Genomic DNA, 12,219 nt, shown 5'->3' on the forward strand with positions numbered 1-12,219 from the left:
CTCAAAGTAATTAGCACCTTCTTTCGTTCTTAGAAGTGACCCAGTTTGGAGGACAAATTTTATGGTCACTAGCTATGCCCATAAAAATGCAAGCGAAAGCAAGGTGGCCGAGCATGATTCAAGTGCCAGGACAAATTTAAAAAAAAAAAGCTTTAGGGAATTAAAAATTGATTTTTAACACCGAGGAACTGGCATGACCAACTGATTTTCAACTTGGCTCAAGTAGCTGGTAATGATTAATTCAAAGTATATCTGCTCACATGGGCCTCTCTAGGGAAGGAAGAGAAGTGTGTGTGTGTGTGTGTGTGTGTGTGTGTGTGTGTGTGCGCACATACAGGAGAAGGCAAGAGGCAGTGGGTGCTGCTTATGAATATTTCTCCAGCAGCACTTGGTGGGGGAGATCACCAAGAAGTGAAGTGGAGAGAGAAGCACACAGACATCCTTGTGGCCTTCAGGGGCTCTCCCCAGCACATCACCAAAGAACTTGGACTTGAATGTGTTTTGAATGCTTTTGGGTACTGTCTGACTCTTCACAGTGCGCATGGATTACTTCTGTAATCGTGAATGCTGTTTCTCACTCTCTATCTGTATCTACACACAGATGTAGATTTATCCACAACTGTGTGAGAATTAGTCCTAACTGAAGTTTTCCCATTTCTGCTCGAAGGCTCAGGTTCACCTCCACCTGAGCAGGTAACACAGGCAGTGGTCTCAAAATCAGGGATGTGTGACTGGCAGGACCATGGGACCCATGAAGTTCGTTTTTCTAGTGATTCCCACGATTTGCACATGGGGTGCAATAAAACCCCAGACTTCTGTGGTGAGAACAGAAGCTAAATGGAGAGTTTGGAAATGGCTTGAGGGTTAGAGGGTAAAGTGAGACCTAACCTCAGGCAAGGAGAGAAAAGAAAGGCTGAAGTTCAAGCTGCCTTTCGAGCTCACCCTGTGGGGGTGTCTCTGCAGCTTCCTACAGGAGCGGAGGGAGCGGGGGAGAAACAGTCAGTACTTTCCTTTATTGAGTGCTGCTTTCCCTGGTCACATGGCAAGGCCATACAAACAGCCCAGCGCAGGGCAGGGCGTCCACTCGTGTGTTCTCATCAGTGTAAACACAACATTAATACTGAAGAGTAAAGAAAACGGGTAAAAAGTCCAGTGTCTCCTCGATCTGTGGAACGGTGAAGGTGCCTGCCCCCCTGGACAGGTCCCCAGGGGAGACTCAGGTCGCCACCTCTTCCCCTCCACAGGGAAGAGGGCAAGAACAGAGGAACCCCAGCTCCATCCTTTTCCCGGGGGCCTCCCCCAGGGTCACACGAGTCTTCAGAATCGGGCACCCGGGAATGCCTCGAGTTCTTCTGAAGGCCTGAGAGGGTTGTCCCTTCTGTGTGCACGGAAACGGTTCCTTCAAAGCCCTTTCCTCGTGACCCAGCCGCTGCCCAAAGAAACGTGACTGCACGCCAGGAGCTGTGTCTCTGCAGTCCCCGTTGCAGCCCTGGGTCCTGGAGAGGGGGCCCTCGGGTGAGGAGCGCCAGCTACCCAGGTCTGAATAGTTGCTGGAGATTCCTGTCCTCCTCATTGGGCCACTGCTGACAGGGGACGTTGGTTGAGGCAGTTGACTTTCCTTTAGAGCCTGAGAGGACCAGATTTTCTAGTTTGGATTCCGGGACCAAAAATAAACTTAATCCCCCAAACTAAAGCAAATCAAAAGAAAACAAGAGTGACTTTGAGGATAAAGAATCGACCAGCCCAACTCCAGGCCCCTCCGTATCCGGTGTCCCCATGGCGTTCTTCCCAATGGCTAGCTCCAGTCCTTGGTTACCCCTCCCCTTGGGTGCCGAACTACGCTGCAGGGTAAGGAAGGTCTCCTCTGAAGGACGAGATGACGTGCTCTTATTTCCCGGGATGAGTAATCCCCAGCACTCTGACTCCCCACCTCCAGCTACGAGGGGACCCATGACTATTAAAAAGCCATAAGAATATCTGGAAGCCCTGACTTGGTTTGTGGCTTTGTGATAAGATGATAACCCCTTCCTCGCTCTCCCCTCTAGGTCCCTTCTTGAGGAGACTTGTGTTGCCAGGCCTGAGAATTCTACGCCCTGGGAATGCCAAACTCTCTGCAGCTGGCTGCGTCCCTGTCAAGATCTCTGCAGGGAGAGCAGCTCGGCAGGGCCAAAGGGACAAAAAAAACGAAACCCCAAAAAGCTCAATTTTGACTTTGAAGGCTGGGCCCCAAACAGCCAGTGGCTCGTCCCCTGTGGTGTCTCTCCCTAGCGGTGGCCTCTCGGTGCTAGCTGTTGTTCTCGGCCGTGAGATATTTCAGGGCGGCAAAGCCATAGCGGCGGGACATGTCCTGCTGAAACTCTTCCTTCAGGGTTTTGAGACAGATGCGGTATTGCTTGTTGGAACGGAACTTGGTGATGTCGAAGCTGGGGGCGTGGGGCATGTGGATCATGTAGGCATTGGGCAGCACGATGAACTCATATTCCTGGAGAGAAAGAGAAGGGCAGAGGGTGACGCCGAGTTCATCAACCACCTGGGGGACAGGAGGCGGCCGATCTGAGCCTTGGGCTGCTCATCATCAAGGTGGAAGTAATAACATCTGCCTGGATGCACCACTGTAGGGACAGCGCTGAGCTGGCCCCCAGGACCCTCAAAGGCCCTGACAGACGTGAGCGCACACCCACGTGGTCGCTCTAGGATGAGGCAAAATGGGACGGTCTCTTGTCCCAACGACTGACATCCACAGCTCAGCTCAAAAGAGGGGACATAAAAAAAAAGAAGAAATAAAAACAAACACGGCACAGGACTGAAGCTTTTCAAGGACAAAGCTGTCCCCGACTCTTCCTTCCTACGAGCCCTGTCGTTACAGAGTGTCCTCGACCTGGCAGAACCCAGATAAAAACTTAGTCCAAAAATAAAAGGCCTGCCTCCAAAGAGCCAAAATTGGTGACACAAATTTAGGACACGTAACTCCCAGGGAACGCAGCACGCCTCTTACTCCTGGTCCTGGTCATCTGTTTCCCCAGCTCAGAGCAGAGGAGGATAAACCCAGAGAGGTCAACTGGGGACAGGGGACGGCACCCATCCCAGGTGGAACACCGAGGCAGCAACACTGACAGCCGAGCAAGGAAGGGGTGGAAGAAACCGCGAAGAGAAAACGCGAGAACTCGCCCAGCCCGGCTGTGTCTGGGGCACAGGGACGGAGCGCCCTGAGAGGACCGATAGCCCCCTGGGCGCAGCTCTGTGACCTGTCAGGTGTGCCCCCATTAAGTCACGGAAAGGGTAAAATCGTGTCTGATGTGTTCCCGGCAAAGGAAGGAGAATGTTTAACACTATTCTGCTAAGCTGCAGAAACAAAGTACCGCAAGATGAGCTTTCTTTGAACCGGTTCACCTCACGACCTGGCTGGACGCTAGACCACCATTCTTTCAAGCACCAGTTGAGGCTGACACCACGTTGCAGCCCGCGGGCAGCTCTGGGCTCCCATCGGGTGCTATGAAAACAGCTTTCTGTCGTGCAATACGGATGCTGTTCTAGCACTTTCTTCTGACATCAGCGGTTCTCAGGCCCAGTGGTTCTCAGTCACCTGGGACTGCTCTTAAACACAGTGGAACCATTGCGAAGTCCCCATGGTGAAGCTCATGGAGGGCCAACACGGAGCATCCAATCTGTACTTTTCCCAAATCTGGGATGGTCTTGCTAAGGAATAGTTACCCTGGGGAACTGCACAGAGAGAAAAGATGGGGGCTGGGACACTCAGGCATCCTCTCCTGACTCGACCAGAGCTCCTGGTTGTTGCTGGCTTTCTCACATTTACAGGTTGTGCTAACGCAGCCTCGCCCCTTTGTCTAGAGACCATCCACAACTGAACTCCTGTGGCAGAGCTGAGCAGTAGCAAAGGGGACAAAGCCCCGAAATATTTACTCTCTGGCCCTGTGCAGAACCCTTGTTTCTTGTTTATTAAAATTTGCAAAAGACTTCTTTTGAAGCAGGTGCTCAGTGAGCATTAGCTGAATAAATGAAGGGTTTCAAAACTAGGGCTGGGGCTGGGGCTCAGTGGTAGACCGTTTGCCTGGCATGTGTGGGACCCCGGGTTTGATCCTCAGCACACACAGAAATAAATTAATTGATTAATTAAAGGTATTGTGTCCAACTACAACTAAAGAATTTTTTTTTTTGCTTTCCATTTTTTAAATATTTTTAGAATTTTAAAATGTTTTAATTAGTTATACATGTCAATAGAAGGCATGTATGCACTTTGATATATCATACATAGAAGGGATATAATTTCTCATTTTTCTGAGTGACATGTTGCAGAATCACATTGGTCATGCAGTCACATATATGCATAGAGTAATGATGTCTGTTTCATTCTACTGTCCTTCCTATCCCCACATCCCCTCCCTTCATTTCTTTCTACCTAATCTAAAGTAACTGTATTCTTCTTTAGTGCCATCCTCCTTACTCCGAATTAGCATCCATATTTAGAGAAAATATTCAGCCTTTGGTTTTTGGGGATGGGCTTATTTTGCTTAGCATGATATTGTCCAGCGCCATCCATTTACCAGTGAATGCCATGATTTCATTCTTCTTTAAAACTGAGTAATATTCCATTGAATGTATGTACCACATTTTCTTTATCCATTCATCTATCGAAGGACACCTAGGGTGGTTACATAGTTTAGCTACTGTAAATTGAGCTGCTATATACACTGATGTGGCTGCCACTAAAAAAGTTTTTAAAAATATTTTTAAAAAGACTAAATGTTGCCTAAAAATCACCACTCTTTTAGTTAAAGGTGAGCCGTGCCTGTGGTGAGCTTAGTGCCAAATACATGGAACCCTTAGGATTCTCTGTGTCCCTTCTGCAACTCAGAGGCTGAGTGCTGAGCAGTATCAGGAATCTGACTCTCGTACAAGGGTGGAAGAAAGCAATGGCTTGAGAACCACAGCCTGAGGACCAGCACTGCCAGGTTCTCACTCTGGGTCCTGAACACATCTTGCTCCCTCTTCAGACCCTGTTTTCTCTCCCCAGGTCACCCTTCAGCTGTGAGATCCAAGCCTCTGTCCCCAGCCCCAGCACCTGTGGACGCTGTTCTCACCTGTGCATCCAGTTCCATGATGTGAGCCACTTTGTTCCAGCCGAAGCCCACAAACCTCCGGTCATACTCAGGGCAGTCCTGTCGCACCACCACGTACGGCTCGAAGTCAGCCTCCCACTCAACCCGGTAAGGCGTGGTGGCGGTCCGCCACTTGGCAAAGTTTGTGGGTGCGTGGCCTTTTGTCCAGACGTGGTACCTGGGCACACAGAGGAAAGCCCTTGGTGAAGGGAAGGAAGAGGCCTTTCCAGAGCTGGCTGATTTGAGGGAAGAAGAGATACTAATAGGTGGGCTGCTGCATCCCTGCAGAACCATGCTCACATCCTGACCCAGGGCCTGGAAATGTGACCTACTTGGAAATAGGTTCTCTGCAGATATAGTCAAGTCAGGATGAGGTCAAGATTAGGGCCCACCTTAATCCAATGGCTGGTGTCCTTATAAGAAGAGGAAAATCTGGACTCAGACACACTCTGGAACACACTCTGGAACTCTACTATGGGAAGATGGAGGTAGAGATTAGACTGAGGGACCTGTCTGCAGATGAAGGGGTGTCAAGGACTGCCCACAACCACCGGAAGGAAGCAGAGAGAAGCAAGGAAGGGGTCTTCCCTAGAGCCTTTGGGAAAAACATGAACCTGTAGATACTTTGACTTTGGTCTTTTGGTTTCTAGAATTGTGGGAAAACAAATTTCTGTCATGTGAAGCCACCTAGTTTTAAGGATTTTGTCATAGCAGCCCCAGGAGACTGATACCATTGGTTGTCCACATCCTTCAATAATGAGATGTTCCCTGTGAAAAGGTTAGTGAGCTCCTGGGAGCTCTGTCATTTCTGTGGAACCAACTACAGGTTGCTCTCGTTGACAACTGCAATTATTCCTACTGGTGACTCTCTGGGGCATAACCTATGAGTAGGACACCACTCCTGTGATTATTATATTATACAGCAAAAGGGAGTTTTGTAGACATAGTTAAGGTTATTAATTGGGTGGCCCTGGATTAATTAAACAGGAGGTTATGGAGGTGGGTCTGACTAGATCACATGAACCTTCAGGTCTTGATGTAGAAGGAGGAGCCCTCTGAGAGCAGAGGGTTCTATGGGGCCACAGGACAGAGGACTAGATTCCAGGAGCTGAGAGGGGTGACGGGCCAGCAGCTAGCAGAAGCACAGGGACCTCAGCCTGCACACAAGGGAAGGAATTGCACCAGCAGCCCCAGGGCTGGGAAGGGCAGCATGTGGGCTGGAGAACTGTGGCTTTGCCAACTCTCTGGGTCTGGACCACAGACTCCACTGTTTTAAGCTGCTATATTTGTGGTGCTTTGTTCTACAGCATAGAAAATGAATATCACCATATAACAATGGCAAGAAGCTAGTATTTATTAACCCTATGTATTAGAACTATTTTTAAAAACATGCACGTAGCGTGTGTGTGTGTGTGTATGTGTGTGTGTGTGTGTATTTTTTGTTTTTATTTTTGTTTTGTACCAGGAATCGAACCCAGAGGTGCTTAACCACTGAGACACATCCCTAGCACCCCTCCATTTTTTTTTCATTTTTAAAATTGAGACAGGTTCTTGATAAGTGCTTAGAGCCTCACTAAGTTGCTGAGGCTGGCCTTGAACTTGTAATCCTCCTCTATAGCTCTGAGCCACTGGGATTACAGGCATGTATTGCTGCACCTGGCCCATACAGATTTTTAATTCTTACAACTTACCCAACATCAGGTTATAAATTGTACAGTGGTGGAGCTGGGATTCAAGCTCAAGACTAGCACTCTGACCCACTTTTGGAAAACAGTCTTTGTACGTCACCATTCCCTGCGTTCTCTGGACAATGGAACAAGCACTCAATGGTTGCACTCAAATTGAATAATGGAGTGAACAAGTGAGGAACCTAAAACTCGTGGGGTACACAAGACAGGAGTGTGGAGTGGGATAGGAACACTCCACACATAGCTCTGGCGGTTGCAGGGGAGACAGAATGGAGGGTGGGAACCTGACAGAGGAGCTGCAGGAGAAAGGAACAGGAAGTGCTGGGTGTCATCTCCTTAGGGAAGGCTCTGTACAGGCTGAGGGTGGCAGGGCGTGCTCTAATGACAGAACGCGACTGCTCCCTTCATTTGCTCGTCCCTTACTGACACTGTACTGTCATCCAACCCTCAGTGTGGCTGAATGGGCACTGACCAATAGGTGGGTTTTCATAAGATGTGCTGCTGGATGAGACAGGCAGGCTGGGGAAGGCAGGGCCTTGACCCCCAGCCCGATCACTGCAGCGTTGTCCACCAAAACCAGTCACTTAACTGGAAAAAGGCTGAGTAATGCTACTTTAGTGGAGTGTGAAAAAGAATATTGTGACAGCTGTCAATCACGAGCCTCAGCCAAAAACTACACCCACAAATAGCTGATTTTCTACTTGTCATTTTTTTGGAACAGCTACTCTTGACACTTAGTGCCTTCGACAGAATCTGCCCAGCATGGGTGACCGCCAGGAGCCTATAGGTTCCAAACACAGCACAGTTGAGTCTTTGGGCCAAGGTTCAAATCCCACCTCTACCACTCAGGAGCTGAGGATCTTGCATAACAAAATACTTTAGCTAGGCTTTGGTTTCTTCTTGTGTCAGCTGGGGTAAACAACACCTATCTTGTTGAATTGAGATGATGGGAAGAACTTGGCAGAGAGCTGGCCAGAGACATTCAAAATATACTAGGTCCCTAAAGGCAGTTTAACAAAATGGTTTAGAATGCTGGTCGTGGGTGTGCATTCTGTCATTCAGCAGGTGTCCACAGGATAACTCCCCGGCACCTTTGTTGCCTTGTCTTGGTAAACAAGGAAATCATAATCCCTGGTGATTAAGTGAATTAATTCACATAAAGTGCAAAGGGCAGTGTCTGATGCGTGGTGATTCCTTGAAAACTGAGAACATTCTCATTATTTTTCCTCATTCGCCTCCTGAATAGGATGTCAGTCCACAGTGGTCTCGCTGTCTGTGTTGTCAGTGTACTGATGAACGTTTTGTTTGTTCTCCATCTTTCAAATCTAAATTCTGGGATTATTACAATACACAAAAGAGAGACGGGAAGGGCAGGGATGGGTCAGTTCCCTTCGTCTGGCTGAGCAGAGAGAAGCTGCTCAGTCTGGAATGCTGACAGCTTGCTGAAAGGCTGGGCCGAACAGGATGCAGGGACGTTACAATTAACCTGCCATTAAAGCAAGCGACAGCTTGAAAACTGCCCCCAGGAACCTGCTGTCAGTCCAACAGACACTGGACTTCAGGGCATGGCTGGGACGGGGACCAGCCACATCAGGTAGCCTCCAGAACAGGGCTCAGATGGCTGTTTCCTGGCTACACCTCACAGGACGCTGTTGAAAGCGATTTGGGACACTTTGAGCAGAGGTTCTGAAGCTCAGGTACACGTCAGAGACACGGGGAAGGTCAGTTCCAGTTCCAGGGTTTTTGATTCTGGACTTCTGGCTGGAGCTTGAGACTCTGCATTTCTAACAAGGACCCAGGCGATGAGATGCTACTTTCCCAGGGTCCTTGCTCCGAGAGCCACACCCCAAGAGGACGTGGAGGGGTGTCCAGGTATGGCCGGGAGTTGCTTTCAGCTGCTCAGAGGCTTAAGTGTTCATTACTTGGAGAGCAGGTGACAAAAGTAATCTCTCGGAGGGAAGGTCTGTAATTTAGCACTTGGCATGGTGGCTTGCAAGCTGTTAGCGGGAGCAGTAATCACGGACACAGCAGGCCGGACCCCAGCTCTCACGCCCACGGACATGGCTTTGAAATGATTTCTCAAAGCACCTGGGGTTGGAGATGGAAGGAAGAACATCTTGGAAACTTGCCAGGTGTTCAGCCACCAGGTTATGGCAACTGCAGGGGCCTCAGATGAAGGCTTGGTCTCGAATTTCCAGGAGTAGGTTTTTACTCTGCAGCTTCAAACGTGGCTTTGTGTGAGCAGTCAGGACTCAGCAGCCCGGTGCTGGGTCAGTGAAGAGCACAGGTTCAGTGGTCCCTCAGGCCGGGCTGAATCCTGGCTCTGACATTTCCTGGCTGCTTTTCAATGGGCAAATTATTTGACCTCTCAGAACCTCAGGGTCTATTTGTTTCTTTCCGGTATCTACCTCGGGTTTGTTCTGAGGATTAAATGGGCTGATCACAGAGCCCGGTTCATGCAAAGCACTCAACAAATGGCAGTTGGTATAATTTCTGGAAAGCAGTGGTTTGGGGGGAATTAGCCCTTCTAGGTTGTTTTCTAGAATTCTGGATGGAGGACAAAGGATGGGGTGGGGTCCTGGTACCTCCAGGGCCTCTCCATTCCATAAAACGTACAAAACCGGTAATTTCTAAACTGCTGAATGGACATCCTACTTGATGGAGTTATTTTCACAAAATAGTTGGAGGAAACCTTTAGAAACTTCTAGAAGCTGTATGAGATGAAAACCTAAGTTGCTATGACTACAGTCTTTGCACGACAATTCAGACTGCCTAGAGCTGTATGCTTTTGAACTCCAAGGAAGTGCTGACCATTCCTACATTGTTTCGAGGATTCACTTTAACAGAAAGCAGGCTGAAGCACAGCTCTCCTCTGACTGCTCAATCAAGAGACCCAGCGGGACTCCTACTCCCCTGTCCCCCACTGCCACACATCATGCTGCCCAGGCCTGTGCTCCAGAGCCAGAACCCATTTGCACCTGTGCAGTTGCCGAGTCTCCTGGGGCCTTCTGGATGTGAAGCAGGGTAGCTCCCTGCCAGGTCCCTGCAGGACATAGGTCCTAGGAAATGAGGGTTTTGTTTGCAGCTGTCACTTGGGCAGCAGGAAAGTCAGCTCCTGAAGGGGGTCTGTGCAACTCTGGTGTCACCTCGGTGACTTTCAGTTGAAGTAACTACTGCTCATCGCAGTCCCAAAGGGCTTAGAAAACAGACCACTCACACCAAAAAGAAAAAGGGAACACCCAGGCTGCTCACAGAATGAAACCGTTTACCCAGAGAGGGAATGCCCCAAGGAGAATTCAGGTCAGGAGATGGAGAAGGGGTCTGAGGTCAGTTTAGAAAAACATGAAAAGAAGCATGACTGGCCTTCTGACCTAAACATGCCCGTCCACCTAGACACACACCTGTCGTCCATGTACAATGCAAACTATGTGCATTGGCCAGGGTGGGGGGTTGCAAGGACACTGGCTTTATTTTTGCCTTCCAATGGACCAATGCATATTACCCCCACCAACTTCTGGGTTAACAGCTTTGGTGTCTGGGTTTCCCAGGAAAGAAGTCCTTTAGGCACCCCAGAGGATAGCAGTGAGGGCCACTTACCTGAATGTGAAGAGGGTCCCCATGTCCAGCATTGACAGCAACTCTGCTTTGGACTTGGGGAAAGACAGCCGGTAGCGCAGTGTCTCAAAGGCGGGGACAATCATCGCTTTCTTGGTATTGGCGAGGTCAAGCTGGATGACAGACTTCCTGGAAAGAGGGGGTGGGCAGAGAAAGAGCGGGTGTCTGTGATTCCAGGCCAAAGTCCTTCCCTTGTGAGGGTTGGTGGTGAATGGTCCAGAGAGGCTGGGCAGCTTCCCAAATGCTGCACAGGGAACCCAAGAGGAAGGCCTGGGGCAGCCTCCTGCACACTTGTGGGGTGCTCCTTCCAGAGTCAGGAGCAGCAGAAGGGCTCACAGGACTTTCTACCCCTCCTCCCACTGGCCACCAAAGAGCAGGTGGCCACAAACCTGGCAAGAGATTTACCAGCCTGTGATTTCTCAACCAGAAGAACAGTCTGGACCCTGAGTCTTGAAAGGAGCCAGACTTGTGCCCCCGGACCCCGACTGTCCCTAAACAGCCAGCACCCAGCCAGGCATGTCAGAGCTCTGGTCCGCCGTGTGCCGGGGGAGAGTTCTGCAATCTCTCATTAGCTCCTGCCTCACACCCAGCCTTCGGCTCTGCTGCCTGGAGATGCTCCTGACCTCTGGATTTGTCTGCTCTTCTCCAGCTCTGCGGCCATCCTTGGAAAGGGAACCGCAGCTCAGGGAGGGCCACCCGGCATGATGCTTTGAGTGAGCACAGACTGGATTTGAATCCTGGTAATGCCACTTAATGAGTCTTGCCATCCTGGCCAAGTCATTTAGCTTTTCCCTACCTTGGGTTCCTCCAGAATGGTGGCAATAGTGTCTGCCTCCTGGAGGTCCTGTGAGCAAGGTGACGACACTGCTTGGCACACCAGGTGCAGGGCAGGCATGGAGACTGTCATTACTCCCTACCTTGATCTTTATGATCTCTGTTGGCTACGAATGTGGTACGTCATTCCACTTTCCTGCTCAGACCACTGACTTCTGAGTCTCAATGCCATTATCACTGTGTTAATCACCAGAAGAGAGCAAGCAGCCTCCCTTGGGGAAATAATAAGTACTCGAAGACATTTTGAAAAATACCGGAAGAAGCACCCTCCCTCCCCGTAGCCTATAAGAGCTTATTGCTGTATTACTAAGGTCACGCCACTGAACAAAACTTTGAGCCTTTGTATGAACAGGGACTAAGGCTGATCTGCAAAGACTAGTCCTACTATCAGTAATTACGCTGCCCCAGTTCAGTGTGGCACAGAACAGAAACACAGACCAAGAAGGACATTGGCCAGGCTTGGTGTCAAGGAACAATGAGGGGGAATGTGGACCAGGTCAGAATGTCTTCTGAAGCCACTCTGGGTTAAGGTTCTTACCAGCTCCCTTTGGAGAAGAGGTAGCTGGAGAGATGAACTGGAGGCTCATGTGGAACCCTTGGAATGTCATTTCTAGTTCATTTTTTATTCTTATGCTGTAGTCAACTCTACACCAGGTGATGTAGAGTCCTCATGTTACTATTTCAGAGGAGATCTGTAAGGATGGCAGTGAGAGAGAATGGGGGTGAGCTATACTTAGCCAGTGTGAGGGCCAGAGTTGTGAGTCAGCCTGTCCTGGCTTGCTTTGTCTGTCTGAACAATGATGTCAGTTTTCAAACACTCACGATTCCCTCCTCCATGACGGGGCATCTAGGGTCAAGGCAGCATCTCTTTTATATCCAACTTATACTACATATGGCAGAGCTGTGGCCCTTTACCTGTTCCCTAGGAAATGTGGACCTTACCTACTGAGTCCAGGTGGTAAGGA

General features: G+C 49.6%; 1 protein-coding gene across 9 annotated transcripts in view; it reads right to left on the bottom strand.

The window, feature by feature from the left end:
• Positions 1-994: 994 nt before the first annotated feature.
• The window catches only part of Large1 (LARGE xylosyl- and glucuronyltransferase 1), a 496,807-nt gene continuing 485,582 nt past the window's right edge, over positions 995-12,219 (bottom strand). For all 9 annotated transcript variants that reach the window (XM_058574193.1, XM_046429385.2, XM_058574197.1 and 6 more), the window contains 3 exons: positions 10,403-10,549; positions 5,100-5,295; positions 995-2,482 (listed from right to left, as the gene is read on the bottom strand). In XM_058574193.1, the coding sequence (XP_058430176.1) occupies positions 2,285-2,482; positions 5,100-5,295; positions 10,403-10,549 (541 nt within the window). In that variant the 3' untranslated portion in view covers positions 995-2,284. The remainder of the gene's footprint in view (positions 2,483-5,099; positions 5,296-10,402; positions 10,550-12,219) is intronic.

This window comes from Marmota monax, unplaced genomic scaffold, assembly GCF_021218885.2.
Source record: "Marmota monax isolate L192 unplaced genomic scaffold, Marmota_monax_Labrador192_F-V1.1 WCK01_AAM20220418_F8-fsc00051, whole genome shotgun sequence".
NCBI lineage: Eukaryota > Metazoa > Chordata > Mammalia > Rodentia > Sciuridae > Marmota > Marmota monax.